This window comes from Arabidopsis thaliana, chromosome 5 (genome assembly GCF_000001735.4).
Source record: "Arabidopsis thaliana chromosome 5, partial sequence".
NCBI lineage: Eukaryota > Viridiplantae > Streptophyta > Magnoliopsida > Brassicales > Brassicaceae > Arabidopsis > Arabidopsis thaliana.
This window is the reverse complement of record NC_003076.8, coordinates 21,585,540-21,609,784: the sequence shown is the minus strand read 5'-3', so window position 1 is coordinate 21,609,784 and position 24,245 is coordinate 21,585,540. Positions and strand designations below refer to the sequence as shown.

Below are 24,245 nucleotides of genomic sequence, written 5' to 3'. Positions count from 1 at the left end.
CCCCTTTATCATCTTGATAACTTGTCCTCCCACTTGTCTTTGCTTTGTTCACATCACAATTCACATACACCGGACAAACTCTCCCGCTTTGACACCCTTATACTTTATAGATATTCAGGCTTTGTAGAAACAAAGAAAGAATAAAAAAAAGTTGATATTAAACTACGTATACAAGTCATATAACTCATAAAATTTCGAGAAAACGTTATCTTTCTTCAATTTGAATAACAAAAACTAGACGATAAACCTCTTCAGTATTCGTACTGTATTTTGTATATTGTTTCCGGACCAAATTATTACGGTTTAGAGTGATTTGTCATCAAAAGTAAAAGGGCCTAAGATTGAGCAAACTAAGGCTGGATAGTTCTGGGGTGCGAATGGGCTGATAGTGGCCCAATACATTCATCAATCTGAATTTGCCAGTTGCTACTAAAGAATAGCCGAGAGATCTTGTGATTTACAAGAAAGCCTAACCACATTTGAAATCAACAAAACCAAACAAAACAAACAAAACATTAACCACAGTGTTTGAAAATCAAAATTAGAAGAAAGGAACAATATTTGCATCAGACGAGCTCAGAAAATTCCAACACTTTGCCTCCAAATTCTTATCCTTTTGCTGATAATATCGAAACCTATGAGAGCAACAATTATCTCTTCTCTTCTTTAGTTTTCTCACGTGTAGACAAGTTCGATCTCTGGTCTTAACCACGAGCCATCATTACGTCCAAGTGATCCAAACTTCTGTCAGCTGAAGACTTATCTCTTCCGTATGTTTTCCTTTGTTGGCTTCTGTAGAATCTGTCTTCTTTCTTCTGCAGATGATGTTCACTAGTAGCCACTTGGTGAAGATGTAGCATAGCGACCACGCTTATGGCAAATATAGCAGCGTTTCCAAGTACGCCTTTCACATGGTTGAATCCAAGTGCTCTCTTGGCAAACCCGAAAGTCGAGGCAAAGGCGTTGATTACAAAGTTTGACTCTATTCCATCTGGAATAGAGTTTGCTCCGTCTGGGTTTCGAGAGGAATCGTAGAGGTGATCAGGTGAAACGTAATGCGAGTTGGATTTAATGCTCCCAACAAATGCAAGAGCTTCCTCTAGGACTCCATAGTTCTTGCCGTGGTGTTCAGCTAATCTCATTGCTAGTAATATCCTGCTCTGTTCAAGCCGAGCAATCGCAACATCTTTCTCTGTTCGCTGCTGTGTATGTATAGTCTGCAGAGCAAAGAGAAAGAAGTTTTACATCTTGTCTTTCAGGTTCAGATAGTAAACGAGACATATGCGACTGACCAGAACCAATGAGTGTATATGCAAAATAGCTTGTATATTCTTCTTCGTTGGTCTATTATCTATGGCAATGATAAAACACATGCGTCTATAATGTATTGCGAAATGGATTCTGCTTATCTATCTCTACTTCTTCTGATCTTAAATAAGACCATATCATTCTTCATGCACATACAACACCTGAATCTAGATTCCTCTCCCTGCTTTAATTCCATGATCAAAGAGTTTGCAATAAACAATGCTCTCAGAACTACATTGTATGATGATTTTCTGTCTAAAATTGTTGCTCAGAATTTTCGTAAGAATCTGATAATTACTATCCAGTTCAGAACCTAAATTCCTAATTCGTAAATCTAAACCCTAACTAAACACACCTCAATCAATTTTTACCCTAAATTGCCTCAAATCGGCTTAATCATGAGTCACTTTCTTCAGAAGCAGATACAACCTATTTCGGACTTGAATAGTCATCTAGTAGAAGGATTTGCTTAACAATCTTCAAAAATTAGCACAAAACAAAGGAGATAACAAGCTAATCTCCCAATTTCGCTTCATATCAAGGAAGCGAAAACCACAAAATCAATCGGAGAAACACGAGACTTACATGGAAAAACTCGAGCTGGTCTTCAAGGTTCTCAAGAGCGGTTCGAATTGCGTTAAGACTCTTCGCCTCCTGAATCGTGGAGTCGTTATCATCGACGGCGAATCCTTTGATGAAAACATAACCAGGTCGCTTATCTTCGCCGGAATTTCCGTGAGGATTCTTTCTCTTCTCCGATCTATTTGAAGGTTTAACCGATTTGAGAAAGTGAGACTTCGAAATCAAGTGAATCTCATCGCTAAGCTTGTCATGTAGATCCCAGATTTTCTCAAGAACAGCTTCGATTTCTTCGATCTCCATTTCTCCCATTTCATTGACACAACAAAAAAGCAAACCCAGAAAAAAAGCAAAAGTTCTTCTTCTTCAGGAAAATTCTCACTTTAATTGTGGACTCAAATTAAGCGCTCCGATGAATTTGATTTCCGGATACGGGTGAAACCCGACCCGGAAATACTAAAACAAGAAACAGCTGGCACGGACTATGCACGTGTCTCAAAGCTTGGTAGAATGTTTGGGCTCTACGAAGCTTCTGAGGCCCAAAAAGTAATTGGTCTCTCTTATGCATCGAAGAGTCACGGTCGCATAACGGCATACGTAGACAAGTATTGTACACGTGGACTGTTGAAAGCCGACGTGTCAAATGTAAATTGTTACGGAACCGTTACTATTGTCATCTTCCGTTTTTTTTTTTTTTTTTCTTTTTTTTTGTCGGCACTTCCGTTTACTTATTTATCAATTTACACAAAACAGAAAGTGTATTAGATAATGCAAAGCAGAGAAAGAAGATCAAAGAACTCTAAAACGATGGGTTCATCAAAAGATGGTGCTAGTTTCACAATATCTCTGTAGAGGAGCACTTTAGCCTCTCCCAATCTACTACTTGTGGTCAGGTAATAGGTTAAAATGAAAAATTAGCCACGATTAAAAGAAAAATCGTTTACGATAACAGAACAGTTAAAAGAAGTAAGCAAGTGCGGTAAAACATAGATTGGTAAAGATTTTGTACCGTTTTGTTGGTGTTCCCTTTAATTTACCGTTTTACCGATTGCTAGCTCATAGTAGGAATTGTATAACTTCTACCGCGGTGATAAAATGTAAAAAAACTTTTAACTTGAAATATTTTACGTGACCATGTTGATATCGTATGATGTTCGGGTTCGGCCTTTTGAAACAGTATGCAGGCACAACAGAACAAATTTCCACGGCGGCTGAAGCGCTAGTCGGGAGGTCAACGACATTGACAGAAGCACTCAAAGCAGCGGCGATAAATGTCGGCCGTAAACCGGTAGAAACCACCGACTTGGCTGCCATAAAAGAGGTGGAAGCTAGGGCTATAGGAGGTGATATAGAAAGCGATGGTGGTGTAACCGCTGTAGCAAGTAAAGCGGTTGCTCGTAACCAAAAAATAGGAGAAGATAATGAGAAGACAAATCTCGGCGACGTTATCGCGGAGATTGATGTGAAAGTAACGAGAGATAGAGAAGTGACAAGTGAAGACGCAGAAGCAGTGATTCGGGCTGAGCTGAATCATTCTCCTTTCAATAATATTATTCCTGGAGGTGTTGCTGAATCCGTCACTGCAGCTTATAAACTTAATTGCAATCCATGCAATGTATCTCTTTGATATCAATTGCAATTTACATATTTATCACAATAAGTATATAATAACGGTCGTGATTTTTGTATTTTTTGTTTTGTTTTCTTTTAGAGTAGGAAGTTTCGAACCGAAGTTTTGTACTGTCTTTTTTACCGAGATCAGTTTTTGATCCACCTTATATAGGCATTGGAAGCCTATAAGATTTTGTTGCATAAATAATCATTAAAGAACAAATTTAAATCCCAAAATCCAACCATGGAACTCCATTTTATTACTTTTGAGTTTTGACAAACGTCAAAAACATGCAAGTCGTTAAAAGAGATCAACATACCTTAAAAAAAAAGAATAGTATATGGAAATTTGCATAAAAGGGTTATGAAAGGTCCTTTCTTCCAATATTTCTTAAACTCACCACGCTACTCTAAATGTTTAATACATAGTCTCGCCGATGCATTTAAGGGTCACTGTCTCACAAGCAGCTAAATATGGACACGTTACACTGTTAAAAGCCTACGTGTCAAATGAAACTGTACGGAACCGTTATTATCGCCACATTCCGTTTTCGTATTTAAACTAAGGAAAGAAAAAGAACATGGAAGCAAAGAAAGAAGAAGTCTAAAACGATGGGTTCATCAAAAGATAGTGCTAGTGTCACCAACATCTCCGTGGAGGAGCACTTTAGCGTCTCTCAGTCTAGCCCCGGTGGACAGGTATAGATTTTGGGTTCTTTCTTTGTACTACGTTTATATTTAATGCATAATAACCAACTAACAAGCGTGTGGTAGTGGTAGACTAGTGGCGGTAGATTTGATCATTTTGAAAGGATGTTTCTTCTAGTACACGCTTAAAGTGGATTATTTTACATTCAAAATGAGTATCATCAAGAGTTGGCTTGGACGAAGAAAGATTGTGAATATTAACTTGGCCCAACTTTGTAGTTAATTATTATGGCTGTGTAAAGTTAAATCCGTACACTGCATGGTGTTGAAAACACAAAGGAAATTAATATTTTGTTTGATATACTTCTTTCAAAAAAAATTTATGTTGAATTTTTATTTTGTAGTCTCACTTTCTCATGTTAACGCAACGTAAAACGCAAATATGAAATAACGAAAAACGTAAAAACACATACTGGTTTTGAACAATTGTGACCACAATATAATACCGAATGATGTGAAACGTTTTGAAAAAGTTTGTAGGCCCAACAGAAGAGATTTCCACCGCAGCGGAAGCACTTATCGGGAGGTCAACGACATTAACGGAGGCTCTTAAAGCAGCATCCATGAATGTCGGCCACAAACCAGTTGAAACCACCGACGTGGCTGCCATAAAAGAGGTGGAAACAAGGGCTATCGGAGGCGATATAGAAAGTGAAGGTGGTGTAACTGCTGTAGCAAGTAAGGCGGTTGCTCGTAACCAAAAAATAGGAAAAGATAATGAGAAGACAAATCTCGGCGACGTTATCGCGGAGATTGATGTGAAAGTAACGAGGGACAGAGAAGTGACAAGTGAAGACGCAGAAGCAGTGATTCGGGCTGAGCTGAATCATTCTCCTTTCAATAATATTATTCCTGGAGGTGTTGCTGAATCCGTCGCTGCAGCTTATAAACTTAATCACGATCCATCGTCTCTTTGATCACTTTCTATTTATTTAAAATCATATATCATATAACGGTCTTGGTTTTTGTTGTATAAATAATCACTAAAGACTCTAAACAAGTGGGTGAATATACTTTAAGTTTATTTATTCAAGATGTTTTAAACTTCTAAGTTCATCATCACTATAGCCCATACATCTAGTGGTGAAATTTCGGTGGTTCCTCCAAAAGAGGTTAAATCTTGAACCCTTATTTTAAACCTTGTTTGAGAGAGTGATTCAAAGACAGGCCTCGTCAAAGAGGAGATTGTCGATGGCAGTTGCGATTTTGGAATCGCCTCAAATTGATTTTACAAAGGAAGACATTCATCTCAAGGTGAAATGCGGCATGAATCATGACATGGTCTCAGCAACTAGCAGCCAGAGAATGCCCTCCAAATGATAGCAAAAATAACGGTGCTTTTTTTTTCCTTGAATAATAATTATTATAATTACGCTTTTCCATTACACAAGAAAGAAAAAAAGGTACACGAATAATGCAACCAACAAAAACAGAACAAAGCATGAGGACCAAAACCTAATATGATTTTCTACAAATCTCACGTCACAAACCCAAAAAGAAAAGAATTGTAACACAACACTACGAAAGACAAACCATTATGGAGGAAGAACAAATAGATCGGATCCATCACGTCAATGAATGAAATAAGTCAACGCCAAAGCCACCATCATTAGAACATACGCTATCCCCTGATCTATCGATGTTCCTGCCAAAAAAAAAACAAATCAATATCAATTTCTTGTCCTCCAAGATAGGGTTTTAAAAACAAAATTGGCTCTAATGAAAGATTTATCCTAAGATTAATACCATCGCTGGTGGGTGCGGGAGCTGGCGAAGAAGAATGAGATTGAGCAATCGGCAAAAGAATCACGGAGATGATGACGAAGACGGCGAGAATCTCCAACGGAAATTTCAGGGACGCCATTCCTTTATCTTTATCTCCGGTGATTATTCCGGCGAAGGAATCTTTTGGTTTTGTAGAATCTCACCAGAAAAATCAAGGAAAAAAGACCGATTGATGGAAGAGCAGAGGAAGCTAAAGAGTTGGTTAAATAGTAAAACATGGCACAGAGAATGTGGGGCCATAATACACAAATCCTCTCTGTCTCAAACTCTAATCACTAGTTGGTTGGTGCGTTGTCATTATATTAATTAAAGATTTTATTATTAAATTAGAGGTTTTAACGAGAGAAACGGTTAATTATGTTCTGTTTCTAAGCTGTGTCTGAGAAGGATTAAAGAAAAGAGAATCTCCAGCCTGGTTTTGATTTACTTTCCTGTTTTTGCAATTTTCCTTTTTCTGGATGATCATTGTATCCGTCCCTAATTTCATTATGAGAGTTGTAATAACTTGGTTTAGAGCTAAACCGAACTAAACATTCACTAAAAACACTCCATTAACAAAGACTCTGGCCCCGTTTTGTGTTTTTAATTTCTACAATTTAGAGTTTGCAATAAAAAAAGAGAAGAACCTCGAATCAGCCTGCTCAAGTCATCATCTGCCATGTAAGTGAAGACTAATTGACATGTCCTTAGGCTCACTATTCTCTAGTTCTAAGGTCTTGTTCTTACTATCTCTACTCTTTTGCGTTTCTTGTTTATCTGCGAAGACCCTATTGTTAGTGGCCAATTGTGTTGATATCAATGTATTTCAGAATGTATATAGCAGCTGGGGATAAGAACATATGCCCTGAACCTAAATGCACCACAAGACCCTATTGTCACATTGCTTGGTCGTGATGTTGTGGTCTCGACAAATCATTTATTCTAAAAATACGAGTTTATTTCAGCAAAAACTAAAGCCAATGAGTCTAGCAGCTAGAGACAGTGCTATAAGAGAAAGAACTAAGCTATGATATAGCAGCAAAGAGACAGTGCTATAAGTGATGTGAATATCTTAGATATGTTTGCTAAAATATAATTTCCTTCACTTACAAGATATATAAAAGTAGATTTGATATTTGAAAGGTTTAAGAGAAAAGACAGACCTCAATTCCAAACTTAATACTAGTTTATATTTTGAGGTGGAATATAAAAAGGGACCTTCAATGTGCAATTCACGCTAGCTATGGAAGAATCAACCAGCTCGACAAGTCCGAATTCGTCGACGTCCAATATGTAGACGTGGTTAGAGCGCATGGCCTGGAGAGAGTGCAGGCCCTGAGGAAAGGAGCTAGCAGGAACACAGAAAGGTTCAGACTTTGAGAGGAAAATGCAGAGATCTCCGATGTCTTGAGTGTAGACAGCGTTTCCTTTTTTGTCTAGCTTGAACACATGAAGAGCTTTTGTTATCATCGTCGCCATACCCTTGATGGGCTTGGCGGGGGTTCTCCTGTACCACTTAACTAAGAAAGTTTCTCCCGTGGATCGTGACTCTACCAAGTGTTCGCTCGTGAAGCACGAATGCAAAAGCTTCCGCTTGGTCTTTGTCAGCTTGGGAAGGTTTTGAAATCGCAACTTGTCAATCTTGGGTGGTGTGTGGAGACCCCATGATCCAATGAGGTGTCCTCCAGAACCGGGTATGCGAAACATGTCATGTGTCTCGGAAAACATTACCCGAGAGGAGAAGAAACAGGGGTTTTGGATTCTGATGTTGGTCCACTCTGGGTTTTTAAGAGCGGGTCTGCAAAATCTGAGTTGAGGCCCCAAGAACTTGACAGCCACAACACATTCGTCATCCTCAGGAGAAGAGGAGGACATGGCCACGTTGGTGACAATTTGGGTTTGGCAATGAGGCAGAGTCACAAGAGGGGGCAGCGAGATGCGTTTGGGATCTGTCTCTGACGCAACCGGGTTTAGATCGTCTTGGAGACGTAGAATTCCGTCGTCTTTTAAAGTAACTACCCAACCATGCGAAGACCCGATCGTTCCAATGTCATCATCATCTTTAATATCATTATACACCAACTCGGGAGGCACCTTTTTTTCAAAATGATGAGCGTAATCAGCAAAATAGGTACGTTTGAGCGCCATCATACTAGGAGGGGTTTGCAACGAGGAAGAAGAGAAGCCATTAGAGTGAAGAGGAGAGGATCTCGCCAACACAGGTCTCCGAAAGCATAGCTTCGAGGGCTGGTTGAGAAGCAGAGACATGTCTCGGGTGAATAAGAAAGATGTTCTTTAGCAAAAATCTAAGAGATTGTACAGAAAACCCTAATTGATGAGTTGATGAGGGTTCACATGTCTCTATTAAAAACTGATGATCTGTCTTGCCCACCAAGTTTCCAAATTATGGTAATTTTTCTTTTCTTTTCCATAACTCTTCCAACTTGCCTTTTTTCCATTCCTTTTAAAGCTAAAATATTATTTTCTGCTCAAAATCGAATATGCAATTTCTTTCGACTAATAAATATACTCGAAAACCCGTGATGGAGAAGCTGCCCAATTTTATTTTTACAATTTACAAGCACAAAAAGTACACTATGATCTAGACCAGAATAGTGGCAGTTCGCTTTAACGATGGAACTCAGCCATTTCACTATGTTCTACGAAAATTTTCTCTTTTTTGTAACTGAAATCTAACAATAATCTAGTAGACATTTTAGGTACAGTCAGGGGAGGTATACATTTGAACTAATGGGTGATGTAATGTTTGCTTATATGGCTATCACAAACTATCTAGTATTATTAAAGTTTGATGGACAGGTAAAAGTTTTCCAAGTTTAAGAGATATATTTGACCAGTTTTACCTGGGGACTTCAAGTTGATCTTGTTCTGTCAACAGTTGTGAGTAATCTTATTCATGTATCTACATGAAGAGGATGATACAAATATCTGTATAAATAAAAAGACCTAAGGGTCGAATCACCATGAATACAGAGGGAGGCTTTGCTTTGTTTTTATATATGTATGTTCCATATTCTATCAGATAGAACTGCCATCATCAGAGAGACATGAAGGAACGATTAATTAAGACATAACATTAAACAAAAGTTGTGAACTATGACATAGACAAATGCAAGCTATTTCAACATGTAGACGTAATAATGCAAGCTATATTTGAACTTGTGATGTTAGACCGTCTTAGAATCGATCTGACTAATTAAACGACCGATCTGTTTGGTCTAAGATAAACCAAACCTCCAACCACACATTTTGTAATTTCATAAACTCATTAGTTAGTTGCCAGTAGTTCTACTTCAACCTCCGAGTAATCCATTCCACTAATATATAGCTTCCACAATTTGCAACAATTCAAATGGAATATACTCTTTTGTTTGCTGTATATTCTACAAGATGAGCTAAAAATAAAAAGGAATATACTACTCTTTGAGTGCTCTGTAAAACAACAACATATGGTTACTGGTTAGAGTTATTAATAACACACAAACATTTGTATAACCAAAGGATACTTTAGATCGAGAAGCCTAGACTAGTCTCTAAATACCCATCTCTTGGTTTAAATAACAAAAACATACAAATTATAACAGAGAAAATTGCATGATTTTTACAAAGTATAATTCTAGAAACTAACATCTGTATAGCCTACAGAAAGAAGTTATAGTTTGAGCAGTTCCTTAGGTGAATGGATTGCTCCTAACTTGATATAGTTTAAAACATAAATTAGTTGGAAGAAAGATGATAGCACAAATCTTATCCCAGAGTGCAGATGCATATCAATCTTACAGAGATTCTATAAATAGATTTTTCTGCTTGAAAGCTTTAAGAGAAAAGACTAAAACCTCAATTTCAAACTGCTAGACTATATTTTGTGGTGGAATATGATAGGGAACGGGGAATGTTGAAATTTCACTAGAGACGGAGGAATCAGCAAGATAGGCACTTCCGAATTCGTTGACATCATAGAATAGGACGAAGTTAGGCAGTAGGCCGGGAACGGAACTAGCAGGAACACAAGTAGGTTGAGCTTCTGAGATGAAAATGAAGAGATCTCCGATGTCTTGAGTGTAAACAGCGTTTCCTTCTTCGTCTAGCTTGAAGACCATTATAGCTTTTGTTTTTATTGTGGCCCTACCTTTGATAACCTTGCCGACGATCTTCTTGTACCACTTAACCAAGAACGTTTCCCCTGTGGTTGTTGACTCCACCAAGTCTTCTCTTTTGTAGCAAGAATCCATAAGCTTTCGTTTGGTCTTGGTCAGCTTAGGAAGGTTTCGGAACCGCAACTTGTGAATCTTAGGTGCTGTTGGCTTGTCTGTTCGGAGATCCCATGATCCAATGAGGTGGCCTCCAGGTATGTAAAACTTATCATCTTTCTTGGAGAAAAAGACTCGAGAGGAGAAGAAGCAGGGGTCTTCCATCTTGACGTTGATCCACTCATGAGTGTTGGTTCTGAAAAAGCTGAGCTGACGTCCAAAGAATTTGACAGCCACAACACAGTCGTCATCCTCAGGAGAAGATGAGGACATAGCCACGTTGATGACAATTTGGGTTTGGCAAAGCGGCAGAGTTACAAGAGGAGGTAGCGAGATTCGTTTCGGGTCTGAAGCAGATGCAAACGGGTTTAGATCATCTTGGAGACGGACTACATCGTCTTTCAAAGTAGCTACCCACCCATTGGATGACCCAATATTTTCCATTCCCGTCATTAACTCGAGAGGCACCTTCTTCTCCAACTGTGTGAGGCGAAAATCACCAGCACTAACAATCTTGAGTTTTCCGAGACCCGCTCCACAAGGTTCAGCGTCGACGATGAAACAAGGAGGAGTTTGCAACGAGGAAAAAGAGAGGCCATTAGAGTGAAGAGGAGAGGATCTCGCCAACACTGGTTTCCGGAAGCATAGCTTCCAGTGCTGGTTGAGAAGCAGAGACATGATTGAATAAGAAAGATGTTCTTTAGCGAGAATCAAAGAGATTTGAAAGAAAGAAAAAAACCCTAATTGAGAAATTGGTAATGTTCACATCACCTCCATTAATACTAGTATATATGAATTGCTCTGTCTTGCCCACCAAGTTTCCAAATTATGGTAATTTTTACATAACTTATTTTCCATAAGTCCCTTGGTGGGGTCGGTTCCCCACTATACCCTACTTCTTGAGGTTGTACTGTTGGTAATTGGTATGATAAAGAGAACCACTATTACTAGAATCTGACGAAATTTTGATCCGATAAAACTGTTGTTTGTTTACAAGAGAGTGTTTTCGACATCCTAAACCTAAAAAGAAGGAAGACGTGTGGACTTGTCTCCTGATAATTTATCTAATTTTAATTTACACGAAAATTTATTTTCAGTCATAACTAGAAAGGTTTGGATAACATTCAAGGAATTATCAGAAGCTGTAACCTTGGGGATCATTTCAACAACATCTTTTGAGGTAAACACAGCTTGATTGATAATAGTAGCTTAGCTTGAACCAGGGATACAAATCTCGACATAAGGATATATCTAAAACGTTAACGAACAGAGAAAACTTAAGACATGGTGTGAAAGACATTCAAGTAATCAGAAGCTAAGCTTAAAGATCATAATTTCAGTAAATATTATTCAAAACTATGTTTCAGTCATCATCATAATCCAAATCATCCTTCCATTTACACCTAAAAAGTAAATTTAGACTCTAATCCTATTAGATTAATCTCTGGTTTTCATCTCAAACGGGACTAAAATTTACCACAAAAAAAAAAAAAAAACATAACCATAAACTAGCTGTTGACTACTAGCTAATTCTCCAAGTCATGGAGATGGAGGAAGAGTAAAGAATGGATCTTCTCTGTTGTTATAGATCTGGAAGAGTTGTTTAGAGTATTTGCGTGCTAATTCTTCGCATTTCTCTACGCCTTTAAAGTCAAAAACTTTCAATTCCTCAACGGATTTCTTCATATCGCCTGCGGAATCTCCATCCGTCAGAAACAGTGCAATGCTAGTGCCCCTAATCATCATTCAAGAACGTAAATCAAGAAAACATTTTAACAGCAGATCAAAAAGGGTTTTGCTAGTTACTACCTTACAGCGTCAACCTTGCTGAAACCGCGACCATTAGAGACATGACTTGATCTTTCCACTTTTTCATCTTCTGTTTGAAACCTAAACAGAACACAAACCGCTCTCATACAAAGCTCAGGATCTTTACCGAAATCTGCCAACATATCTGCCTCATACTCCCATTTACGCTTCTCGGGTTTCTTCTCCCTCCTTAACCTTGACATAACATCAGCATAACCAACTTCTCCATCGGATTCCTCTACCCCGATTTCATCAGACTTTTCACTGACAGACTCCTGACTATCATCATCATCGATAATAAACCCATCTAAACTCTCACCCTCACTCTCTGAACCTTCTTCTTCTGTCTCATCATCCTCGGCATTATCGGTTGTTGGGATTCCCACAAGTCTCTCTGTTGAAGCAGATACCTCTTCAGAAACTCTCTTTTTATTCAGTCTTGACGACACTCGACGTTGTCCACTCAATCTTCTAGACTCACTCTCTCCTTTGTTAGGTGTATCAAACAAATCTGACATCTCTTGGTTAGTTGGTTTCAAATTCTTGAGTATTGAAATCGGTATATTATCTTCATCATCATCATCAGCATCATCATCATCATCGCTGGCAATAACCCGCTTCCTCTTACGCCTAGAAAGAGGACTACTTGTGTTAGCATCACAAGCTTCCACATCTTCATCTTCATAATTCTCACCAATATTTGCCTCCTCTATAGTATCCATAACATCAGCAAATTCCTCCTCCTCACTTCTCTGCTCTGTTTCACTATCACATAAATCAACTACATCAGTCAATTTGTGACCATCATCTTCAAACGACAACATCTTATTCACTCGTCTCCGAGAAGACATGGTGTCTCTGTCTCTATCTCTGTCTCTCCCTAATATATAGTCTTTAACCGGTGTGGTCATACAAGGTGAGCCTACATGACAAAATAAACACAAACAAAATCAAATCCATTACACCGGAAAAGCGAAACACAAGCGGATTTATACTAATAAACCGATCTACGATTCTTCTCACCTAATCCTTGATGATAACCTAATCCTTCCCTAGTCAAGTCATCTTTAAACACTTTACAAGATTCTGTATTCTTGATCCTAGCTAACTCCAACCCTAACTTCACATTCTCATCCAATTCAAATTCTCCATATCTAAACCCACCAATTTCATCTAACTTTCGAACAGTCTCCACAAGTTTCTCAAACTTTATTTTCCAATCCTCTGCTTCTCAACCTCCAATGCTCTGTTCACCATCATCTGCTCAATCAATGCACCTTCCTCAGATTCTTTAAGATTCCTTGACTCTTCTTCAACTACTAACTTCTCTGATTCCAATTCTTTAAACTTCAATTCAAGTGATTCAAACTCATTGTTTCGTTTCTGCAACTCTGTTTCTAAGTGAGTGTACCTTTCTTCACCTTTTAAAACCCTTTCTTCTAACTCAAGACACCGACAATTTAGTCCCATCGAATTCACCTCCATAACCAAAAATTCCTCTTCTTAAAACAATTTAAACCCTAGAATTTCAACAAGTCTCCTAAAATACAAAAACCAAACTAGAAAAACTTAAACCGTACCTCAAAATTTGGAATTTGCTGTTACCGAATTCAGAAGAAAACAGAAAAATCAAGAATTGATCGCAACATTCTTTATCCAAACCGTAGTAAACGCGAGACGAGACTCTGACTAATCGGAGAAGGAGAAAAAAGAGAACACTTTCCAATTTCTTCTGTGGAACAAGTAACTGACAACTGTTCACAAATCCTAATAAACACGAGGCAGTGTCACGTGTGGAAGCGTGTTTAGATCTGCCACGTTGACGATTTGTTAATCCGCACTACATGCCGTTTTGTTTTGGATATGATTAAACGTCACGCATGTCTCCTCTGTTGATAGAAGCATCTAAGTGGGCTCACTTATGGGCCACAAGGTAATTTTTTTCGGCCCATGTTCGAGCCATTGGATGCTCTATGTTTTAGTTTATGGAAATACTCTTGGTAGTACAGAGAGTTTAAATGGAAACAAGGACAAGAGGTCCACATTTTGAACTCAAAGCAGACATTCTTGAAGCTTAGTTATTATAAGATTGTTCTCTTTGATTCACTTAATTATTCTCGCATTTGTCTATTCAAAGTTAAAAATTGATTGTTCTTTTTTTACCTTCTGCCCTCTGGGGCTAATTTCAGCAGAAGTTTTTATAATCTGACAAGGTTTCGTTACCTCTTTTGTTGCACCATTAGAGAGGGAAAAAGTAACAAAAATTTACTTGTTTTGGTAACTTGGACAAGTCAAATCTCGTAAATTTCTCGATACCTTTACGTTTAAATTCAGCAATGGATCCATTTTTTCATGATAACATTACAATTGTGGCTCACATTAATATTTAATGCAATATCTATCTATCTAGTTGAAATGGATTTCTAACCTCCGAATGTTTTGAATTAAGATCACTGAGTAAAATTTATATTCATTCTATGAAAAAGAGAGTAAAAATATGTTATTTAAAACAAACAAGGCCGAGGTTTGAATTCAAGACTTTTACAATAAAATGTTCATATTTACTCACTACAATATGATACATCGATTCGAATAGAATGTGTAATTTAATGTTTTGTGCTAATGTCGTCGATGCGAATGGAATTTTTTTTTAGTAAAGTGGAATCAATTCACCATAATGTTGTATATTGGAAAAAAATTCTAACACTACAATTTATAAATACTTTGGAATATGAGACTTAATAACAACTCGGTTATAAAGATAAAATATTTACAAATAGCTAACATATTCATTTTGGCTAGTTAATACTTGCACGAGATTTTTTTTTTTTTAAATTATCAATTCGAAGCATTCAAGTTTAAGTTAATTTTTCTACTAGGAGAGTAAAACAAATTGAAGATGCATGCACCACATCACAAAAAGGTGCATAACCATAACCACTCATTATGTTTTTAGTAGAAGAAGATGGGGACATCGCATTCACTTGTGGGCTCTTCGAATCTAATTTGCAATCAAATGTATTATGGGTCCCCACTTATTTGCGGGAAGCCATTTATTCTCCAAATTTAGCAATCTTTATTAATTCACCAAAATTATCTAAGAATAACCCTATTTAGGAGCAATGAACTAATGATCAATACTGATTTAACAAATCCATCCATGCCATGAATGAAAGAGTATTATTTCTTGCTCTTTAATCTGTGGTCACATAAAACGGTACGCAGCCTTTATGAAATGTTTTAGATATGGACTGTCGTCTCTGAACTCATTAATACTTCTTACAAATTTTAAACACTGGTCCAATTAATATAAGACAACACGACACTTGAAAATCAACTGTTCGACTCCGAAGAGGATATCTTGTTTGATCTAAAACATGCATGGCATTTGTATCATGTACTAATTGGATTATTAGTTATAGCTCCGTTTGTTGCAAATGATTAAGAATGTTAGCTAGGTTACTTAACATAACTAATCATTATTTGTCTATTTTTGGCAAGGAATTATTCATATATCTAAATTATTGATTGAAATCTACAACATGTTTAATGTTCTAGACTTTCAATGATCCTCAATAAGTACGTAATTGGTCTTTCTGATGGAATTTTTTTTTTTTTGTTCCTTAGCTTTCCTCTATATGTTAGTTTCCGATTAGAAGCTCTCCAAGCCTCTCCTACGTACTACTTTTGTGAAACTCAATATCTATGAAATTAGTTATTTTTTTATTTTTGTTTTTTTTAAAGATAAAAAAATTGTTCTATTAGTATCAATGACTGTGATCGGAAAAGAAAACAATTATGAGCTAAGTCGTTTTTAAGGAAACTCATTCGTATTACAGACATAATTATTACCTACGATATTTGTCCATGCATAGATGATGAAACTCATAAACTTGTAATCATGCAATAAGGCACAGTGCGATGAGAGAGAGAGAGAGCAATAAAGCGTCGCTCATGTATTTCGTGGTGAGAGTAAATGATATTTCAGATCTTCGTAGTGATTAAAGTTTGAGTAGGACCCAACTCATTCACCTCTTCAGCTACTTCTACAATTTTGTTTCTACTATAATCGATTTTAATTTTTACCCAAATAAACAAACAGAAATACAAATGTTATCATTCAAAGAGTGAATATGTTAACAGAGAGTGATATACAAATAGTTATATGCAACACCATACCTTTGCCAATTTATGTATATGTTCACATTTCACCGTGAATATGTTAACAGAGAGTGATATACAAATAGTTATATGCAACACCATATAGTCGTGTCCTAGCTAGTGAGTAGTGACTGCCGAATTACAGAGGCGAGAGACGTGTAGGGATGTAATACGTAGGTAGGGTGCAGGCAGAAATTAAGGAAATTAAATTTTTGTCATGCAAATGTAATAAAAGCACATAGAAGGAGACAAATGTGTAATATTAATATATAAATATATTTTTTTCAATTTTAAATGGAAAAAATGAATAATGGTTGGCGACGAAATCCAACTTACAATTTTGAAAGTTTGTATTCTTTTCTCGATATTTCTTCACACTAACACAAGTTGGTAGTTGGTTCAACTGCATATATTTGTGTGTATATAGTATATACTACTATCATTTGCTTATCTTTAGGGTTTTTCATTATTATATTTATATATCTCTTATCAACGCGAGCCCTTAATGTATATATATATCAAAGAACCATTTAATGCCCGATCGGAGCCTAGGGTTTTAGAGCTGATTTTAGTTCAAAGCTATAATTTTAGGGTTTTGCTTCTTTTTCCTTCTCTGAATCGATCGTAGGATGTAGGTGTAGCATTTAGCCATTTAGGGCATACTGTGTTTCGGTCCCCAATGCGACTCCTATTGTCAAAATTCACAACTACGTGAATCGTCCCCATACAAACAGCTGCACACATGCAAAATTGTAAATGTTGTGATCTACGTAATGTTCTTATGCGTTCATATATAGATGATAGACTTAACAGGTGATAACGAACGCTCATATTGTGTTATAATTATTATTTTCTATATGAATGTAAATTTCATCAGGGAATGAGAAAGTTTTGTAAGGATTTATAAAATTGACTTTACCCGATATATGTGTTATTTGATGCGCTATATGTGTTTGCTATTTTTAACCCAAGCTTGATTAATCGAAAAATAAGAAGTGTTATTTGAGTGCTACGAGACGTTAATTAATTCGAGTCTAGTGCTACATTGGAGAATGAATAATTTACGGCGATAAAATTTTATTAAGTTTTTCAAGAGTAAAAAAAAAAATCTGAATTTGGTAGTGTTGGATATATCTAGAAAGACTACATTGCCAAAGACCGTTACATCCTTGCTAACAAAAGAGAAGGAAAAAAATTGTTTACGCGAAACGGAAGTGTTTAGCTTCTTTCTTGTATATAAAAAACAGTGTATTACTTTTAGCAAAACCTCAAACTTATCTCCTAATTTGTATCTCTTCAATGAATTATCGAATGAGTAAGTGACGACGATCACACTAACAGAAATCTTAATTCTCGACCATATGGAATTTAAATTCTATTCTACTGCGACCACTTATTGGGTTTGATGATAGCTAGATGCCTAGATTACATAGAAAAAAAGAGAGAAAGAGAGCTTAAATTATTCCATTTTATAAAATGTTTTAGAAATCAACAAATAAAAAATAATGTAAAACTTTATTTAACTTGATGTGTTATGATCATTTGTATTGTGCAAAGTATTTTATTATTGATTAAATTACTTTTACTTATATATTATATAGTTTTTAATGTAACAAAAATCTAAAATTTATGTCATTTCTTGATCTCCATTTTTATCTAAAGCATCTTATACATCAAAACAAAAGAAGTATAATTTATGTTATTTCTTAATCTATATGTTCCTAGAAAAAACAACTATGAATCAAAATAGAAGGAAGTACTATAAATTGTGTGATCCAAAAATCGAGTGCGAGTAATTTTGGAAGCCATATTGAGATCTACACAGGATTTAAATCTTAGGAACCGAGCTTGAGTTGGTGCTACGTTTAAAAAGAGATTCATCTGTCAAAAGCATGTCGTGGTCTCACGATAATCGGATATATGTACATCAGTACATGCTAATAGTTCATAACTTCACCACCGTGACCATCTAGAATCCCCAACTAAAATATCCAACTATAATTTAAAAATAAATTTGAAAGTATATCCTATAAACGTTTTACAAAACCAAAACCGAAACAAGATCATCACTGCGATAAGGAGATGTTGTGTATATATATGCTTATACTCCATCATACATGCATCCATGATTTCACATACATATACATGATGCATGTGGATGAATGAAGAATTGTAGAATCTCGGGCACGGAGAAGGCGTGTCCGGTCATTGAAAGCCGCCCACCATCTTTATTATATTTGTTTCCGAAGTACTGATCTTTCTGCTCAACTTGCAGATTTTGATTTCTGCGCAACTTGCAACTTTCTCATTCTCAGTTTTTTTCTCTGAATAATTGCTTCAAAAGTCAATTATTATTGTTATTATAAAAAGGCAATAAATTTCAGAGTAGTCATATATTCATTCTTTTAGTCTGTCGAGTTTTTGTTTGTTTGTTTTTGATTAGTAATCATCGGAACCAACTCATGACACGACTTCTTAATCGAGACTGCAGGAAGAATATAATCAACGTTTTGTTATGTCATATAAATAAAATGAATTTATGTCAATCTCTTTTTTGTTGTTGTAGTAATGTAACGGGCAACAGTGTTATAGAAATGTAGATTTTGATTTGCGAAATAAATAGAGCAAGACAAAACTGTACGAAAATTGAAAACATGTCATAGTCTCCATAAAAGGGTATCTATATATCCGTATATATATGAAATTGAATAATACCTTGGATCCGAGTCATATCAAATTAATATCCTGCATGCATGAATAATTAAACTTTAGTTACATTACTATGTCCGCTAAATCAAAATCACTGACAAATATCTTGTTTATTTTGTACAGTGTAATAAGTTTGTCCGGGTTGGTTAAAATCGAAAATTGAATTGGGATTCTTAAAATCTATTTTGTTTTAAGATCAGTTTGGTGTTTGACAAAAAAGAAGAAGATCAGTTTGGAATGTGTCACATAAGAACATGTAATTAAAAGTAATTTTCATCATTATATAAGCATTGCATTAAGAAAAACATAGTTTTTTCTAATTGCTGATGTTTCATTAATTTGGGCTAGAAACAAAGCATAAAGGAGAAGAGACCCGTTACTAAAAAGACATGGTCAGGTAAATAATATCTGACAGCCAACTCATTAACTTCAAACCTAACGACTACCTGGTTTGTCTTGGCTCCATCTTCTTAAATTTTCGTTTATTTTCTAAAACATTTGAATGGATTATCAAAAAAGAAAATGTCAAGCAATATTTATATTTATGTACAAATATTTCAAAAACTTTTGAAAGGGAAAGTTCAAATGAAGGGTGGCTCCTCAAGATGCAATTTGATTTTGATGAGACAAAATGAGGCACGTCTAGTATGACATCAACTATTTATTGCCTTAGATCTATCCCTTGTCTTTTGTTTTCTTGAAAACAAATTCGTTTGCTCCCTGTATCAATATAAAGATTAACTTACAAAAGAGGTGATATATATATATATATATACACATTATATCCCATCTTATTAATAATGCTTACTAATATTGCTAAATTCATATTCTATTTTGGGTTGGTTTTATAAGAAATTGAATTCTTATGCCATCTCATCAGGTGTTTATGAAATATGTTAGGGATCCAGTTGAACTGAACTAACATTACTAAATTGAATTAATTAAATTGTATGTATGGCTCGGGAAAGAAGAAGGAACGGATTTTCTTTCAGAATTGTGGAATCGAATTTTGTTCTTCTTTTTGGGCTTAAATGTTGGTTAGATTACACCATGACATAAACAAAGGCCAAAGTATATGCTTTAAGTGAAAATCTGTATTTTTAAATCGACTGGCGATAACATGTCTGAAATTGGTCTATCAATCATAAAAAGTCTCTAAATATGTATCTTTTTATTTTTTGAATAATGAATGATCTATAATGTGAATGTACAACACATCATTCAATTGATTGTCTCACGATTGAGGCGCTAAAATAAATGTGAACTCACTAATTTCAAATGTTTTTTTTTTGTTTGTTTTTTTGTATATATATATACTTGGAAACCGGGATTGGTCGGACCATATTCGCAACCCGAACATATACGTAAATTAAATACAAAGAACGTACATGTCCGTGTTTATGTGTATTACATGTTTGTGTGTACAAAAAACAATTATACCGAGCTTGTGATTATTCAAAATTTTACCCCCATAAAAATCTTTTCCTAAGGAATTTATGTATCTTTCCCTTTGCAATATGCAACCTTTATCTCTGTAATATAAAGTATACAATAAGACGTACCATATATATATATGTAGATGCATATTTATATCTAAAACATAAATGAGACACGAAAAACCTAGATCCTCCCCCAAATTTCATCCAACGGCACAAACCGCATAATAAATAACCCTATCAAAATATAATAATAAAAATTGAAATTTGATAGCGATAGTTTAGTCCTCGATGAATGCGAGTCCCTCATATTTACTCCTTTTGGCATTCACTCTCTTTATTTCTCTTTCTCAACTTGATATGTCTTTTGGCGTCTCTTTCTTTCCCTAAATCTTTCTTTTATTTTGCTGTTTAAAAAAAAAATCCAACCATAAGACAAAACAACGAACGAGGAAGAGAGAGAGAGAAGGATATATCTCTAATCACGATGCAGGAGATAATACCGGATTTTCTTGAAGAGTGTGAATTTGTCGACACTTCACTAGCCGGAGATGATCTATTTGCCATCTTAGAGAGTCTTGAAGGTGCCGGAGAGATATCTCCGACAGCTGCATCTACACCTAAAGATGGAACCACAAGTTCCAAGGAGTTAGTTAAGGATCAAGATTATGAAAACTCATCTCCTAAGAGGAAAAAGCAAAGACTAGAAACCAGGAAAGAAGAGGACGAAGAAGAAGAAGACGGAGACGGAGAAGCAGAAGAAGATAATAAGCAAGATGGGCAACAAAAGATGTCTCATGTAACCGTGGAACGTAACCGGAGAAAGCAAATGAACGAGCACTTAACCGTTTTGCGTTCTCTTATGCCTTGTTTCTACGTCAAACGGGTATATTCAATACATCCATAGATTTTACTAGTCAGTATGTGAGTTTCTGGTAGTGCCCGACTAATTAATACTATTCGTTCAACTAATCTTTTTGGTATACCTAACTATCATATTCATATATCATTTCTTAGTAACATCAAAAGTATCATGCATATCTATGTTTTTTTAGGAATAATGACAATTATAATGACATTTTGGTCCCACTAATCATCTCTTTTTCTTTTCTTTCTTTCATGTCACAATGAGATATATAGAATGTTCATATTGACTTATATTTTCTTTATTTCCTCTTAAACCAACCTATTAAAAAAAGGGGGACCAAGCATCGATCATAGGAGGAGTTGTGGAGTACATAAGCGAGTTACAACAAGTTCTCCAATCTTTGGAAGCCAAGAAACAACGTAAAACCTACGCCGAAGTCCTAAGCCCGAGAGTTGTCCCGAGCCCTCGTCCTTCACCGCCTGTTCTAAGCCCAAGAAAACCGCCTCTTAGCCCGCGCATCAACCACCACCAGATTCACCACCACCTACTTCTCCCTCCCATAAGTCCTCGAACACCTCAGCCAACAAGCCCATACCGGGCCATTCCACCGCAACTACCACTCATCCCACAGCCTCCGCTTCGCTCTTACAGCTCATTGGCCAGTTGCAGCAGCTTAGGAGATCCACCTCCATACTCTCCTGCTTCATCTTCTTCATCTCCTTCAGTTAGTAGTAACCATGAGAGTAGTGTGATCAATGAGCTTGTTGCTAACTCAAAATCGGCTTTGGCTGATGTGGAAGTGAAGTTTTCAGGAGCTAACGTGCTGCTCAAAACGGTGTCGCATAAGATCCCGGGACAAGTTATGAAGATAATTGCTGCTCTTGAAGATTTGGCTCTTGAGATTCTTCAGGTTAATATTAACACCGTCGACGAAACCATGCTTAATTCTTTCACCATCAAGGTACGTACGAATAATCATCCTAATTAATTTTCACTGACTTGTTTTTTTTGTCTCTATTCATAAGTGTAATTCATACATTTATTTTCTTACATAGGATATATGGTGGGGGAAGAAATGGGTAGGGTAGTGTAATAAGTAATAATTCATTGAGATTCACATAAACTCATACACACTTTCGATATATATGAAATTTAATGTATGATTCTAATCTACATTATATATATATAGATAGATATATATATCATTATATAAAACGTAGGGTATGTGTATGTCAGATTCCTCACAAACATACAAAACTAAACTGTTCGTTGTTTTATACTACTTTTACTAAAACTCTTCTCTAATTTATACATTTGACTTTCTTAAAAAAAACGGTGTGAAAGAACACGTGTTTAAATATTATATAAATTATACGTGAACATTGAAGAGCCCCCAAAATCTTCAATTTTAAATTCGAAAGGAATTATTCTATATATTTGGAAATTATTCAAATAGATCAAGCTGCTGAAGTTTATAAGTGTCAAGACTTAGTTTCTATTTTTGATAAGTACTTAAATTTGTTCAATGAAGAATTTCTACAATGGATGTTTTAGTATTGATGATTTGATTATCGAAAAAAACAAGATCAGAGATCAAGTAGGGATACTATTAACTATGTCTCGCAAGTATAGATATTTGGTAATTAAGTTCCTTAGAATAGGTGATTATGTTGAGACGAGAACAGATCTTTTTTTTTTTTAATAATAGTTAAATTTGTTTCTTTTTCGTTGGGAGTTTAGTGCCTCGAGAAATATAGAGCTACTCAGAATGAAATTAATTGAAAACACTTATTTTTGTATAAATTATATTTTTTTTCATATCATCTTTTTTTTTTTTGTTAAAGAACAATTATCAATGTATACTTCTCTATCTTTTTTTCTTTTGATAGATTGGAATTGAGTGCCAACTAAGTGCAGAAGAACTGGCTCAACAAATTCAGCAAACATTCTGCTAGTAAAGAAGGATTTAATATAGCTTCGTATAAACCTTAACGAGAGAGCAGTACGTACTCACTTTCTCTCCTTAGTATCCCTTTAATTATCTTTTCAGTTTTCTGCAAAGATATGGAGTTTAAAAAAATAAAATTGTTATCTAAAGTTTTAATCAAATATTGATTAATTATAACTAATATAGGTATAAGTGAGTTTTAAAGATTATCAGCTTCATAACAGCCATCGTCATGTTTACTTTCTTTTAAATTTTAGAATTTAGACGTACTCCTACCATGTAATTTTATTTCTGTCATTACATCAAGCATTGTAGCTGTAATTGCATATGAATGAACAATAGTGTATGAGTGATCTCATGAATAATATTCTTCTTGCAACACAAAATGTTAAGGGATATATTTTTTTGTAAATAGAAAGAATGATTCTACATGCCGCAGCAAATGTTCTGAAAATCAAAAGAGTGGATGTTAAAAAAAAAAAAAAACTAAAATGATTGTACCTTTTATAAACTCTTAAAAGATGTTCTTTTTGGGTGAAAGTATGGATTATTTTGTCTCAAAAAAAGAATTATGTAAATATATACACATTTATATTGTATATATATATATATTTGTGTAAGAACTAATTTAAATGTCTCGTTTCACATTTTATCAGTAGAATCATATTTTACATCATGTTTGGGATGTGAGAAAATGTTTAATTGTTGTTATGCAACTATGCAAGGCAAGTCTGTGCACAAACTAATTTGGAATATGCAACTTAAACCACAATAAATTCGGATTTTACACAAACTAAGCTTATAATAAAATTATAGCCATGCTCATATTTTTTTGTAGATGTTGCATCCAATCTCAACATTTAGATGCAACATCGAATCATCCATGTTCAACATCAACATATTGTTGGGTTTAAAACTTTTGACTGTGAAACTTCGTGTGGCTGGTTTAGAGATCAACCAAACCCCAAAACTGATGGTGGTGAATATCCCTAGCTATTCAAATTGTAGTTTGTAGATATCCGATTTTTTTTTTTTTTCCGTCACTTTGTAGATATCCGAATTATCAATACATT

At 35.5% G+C, this 24,245-nt stretch overlaps 8 protein-coding genes across 15 annotated transcripts; 3 read left to right on the top strand and 5 right to left on the bottom strand.

Annotated features, from left to right (window-relative positions):
* Positions 1–356: 356 nt before the first annotated feature.
* Positions 357–2,375, bottom strand: PDV1 (plastid division1). Its single transcript, NM_124707.4, has 2 exons — positions 1,894–2,375; positions 357–1,217 (listed from the first exon to the last, which is right to left on the bottom strand). Exons 1-2 carry the CDS (start codon positions 2,197–2,199, stop codon positions 705–707), a joined length of 819 nt encoding a protein of 272 aa, NP_200140.1. The 5' UTR covers positions 2,200–2,375; the 3' UTR covers positions 357–704.
* Positions 2,376–2,487: 112 nt separating this feature from the next.
* AT5G53270 (Seed maturation protein) lies at positions 2,488–3,514 on the top strand (the record flags this gene model as incomplete). Its single annotated transcript, NM_124706.2, has 2 exons — positions 2,488–2,597; positions 2,753–3,514. The coding sequence occupies exon 2, from the start codon at positions 3,035–3,037 to the stop codon at positions 3,512–3,514; it is 480 nt and encodes a 159-aa protein (NP_200139.1). The 5' UTR covers positions 2,488–2,597; positions 2,753–3,034.
* A 596-nt stretch (positions 3,515–4,110) lies between these two features.
* Positions 4,111–5,123, top strand: AT5G53260 (Seed maturation protein; the record flags this gene model as incomplete). The annotated part of the gene is made up of 2 exons (NM_124705.1): positions 4,111–4,197; positions 4,680–5,123. The coding sequence occupies 2 exons, from the start codon at positions 4,111–4,113 to the stop codon at positions 5,121–5,123; spliced, it is 531 nt and encodes a 176-aa protein (NP_200138.1).
* Positions 5,124–5,370: 247 nt separating this feature from the next.
* AGP22 (arabinogalactan protein 22) lies at positions 5,371–6,216 on the bottom strand. Its single transcript, NM_124704.3, has 2 exons — positions 5,953–6,216; positions 5,371–5,851 (listed from the first exon to the last, which is right to left on the bottom strand). Exons 1-2 carry the CDS (start codon positions 6,068–6,070, stop codon positions 5,778–5,780), a joined length of 192 nt encoding a protein of 63 aa, NP_200137.1. The 5' UTR covers positions 6,071–6,216; the 3' UTR covers positions 5,371–5,777.
* Positions 6,217–7,045: 829 nt separating this feature from the next.
* On the bottom strand, positions 7,046–8,304 carry AT5G53240 (hypothetical protein (DUF295)). Its single transcript, NM_124703.3, has one exon. It carries the CDS (start codon positions 8,236–8,238, stop codon positions 7,153–7,155), a length of 1,086 nt encoding a protein of 361 aa, NP_200136.1. The 5' UTR covers positions 8,239–8,304; the 3' UTR covers positions 7,046–7,152.
* A 1,472-nt stretch (positions 8,305–9,776) lies between these two features.
* AT5G53230 (hypothetical protein (DUF295)) lies at positions 9,777–10,937 on the bottom strand. Its single transcript, NM_124702.2, has one exon. It carries the CDS (start codon positions 10,917–10,919, stop codon positions 9,843–9,845), a length of 1,077 nt encoding a protein of 358 aa, NP_200135.1. The 5' UTR covers positions 10,920–10,937; the 3' UTR covers positions 9,777–9,842.
* A 531-nt stretch (positions 10,938–11,468) lies between these two features.
* AT5G53220 (uncharacterized protein) lies at positions 11,469–13,795 on the bottom strand. Of its 7 annotated transcripts, none has more exons than NM_001345047.1 (4): positions 13,631–13,791; positions 13,074–13,529; positions 12,051–12,972; positions 11,469–11,976 (listed from the first exon to the last, which is right to left on the bottom strand). In NM_001345047.1, exons 3-4 carry the CDS (start codon positions 12,959–12,961, stop codon positions 11,781–11,783), a joined length of 1,107 nt encoding a protein of 368 aa, NP_001331627.1. In that variant the 5' UTR covers positions 12,962–12,972; positions 13,074–13,529; positions 13,631–13,791; the 3' UTR covers positions 11,469–11,780. The 7 variants fall into 7 exon arrangements, with proteins under 7 accessions (NP_001331627.1, NP_001032066.1, NP_001119424.1 ...); NM_124701.3 differs by having other exon boundaries at positions 11,561–11,976; positions 13,074–13,549; NM_001345048.1 differs by having other exon boundaries at positions 11,561–11,976; positions 13,074–13,310.
* A 6,734-nt stretch (positions 13,796–20,529) lies between these two features.
* SPCH (basic helix-loop-helix (bHLH) DNA-binding superfamily protein) lies at positions 20,530–23,566 on the top strand. Of its 2 annotated transcripts, NM_124700.3 has the most exons (3): positions 20,530–21,242; positions 21,556–22,185; positions 23,114–23,566. In NM_124700.3, the coding sequence occupies exons 1-3, from the start codon at positions 20,844–20,846 to the stop codon at positions 23,177–23,179; spliced, it is 1,095 nt and encodes a 364-aa protein (NP_200133.2). In that variant the 5' UTR covers positions 20,530–20,843; the 3' UTR covers positions 23,180–23,566. The 2 variants fall into 2 exon arrangements, with proteins under 2 accessions (NP_200133.2, NP_001331493.1); NM_001345044.1 differs by lacking the exon at positions 23,114–23,566 and having other exon boundaries at positions 21,556–22,567.
* The last annotated feature ends 679 nt before the right edge of the window (positions 23,567–24,245 follow it).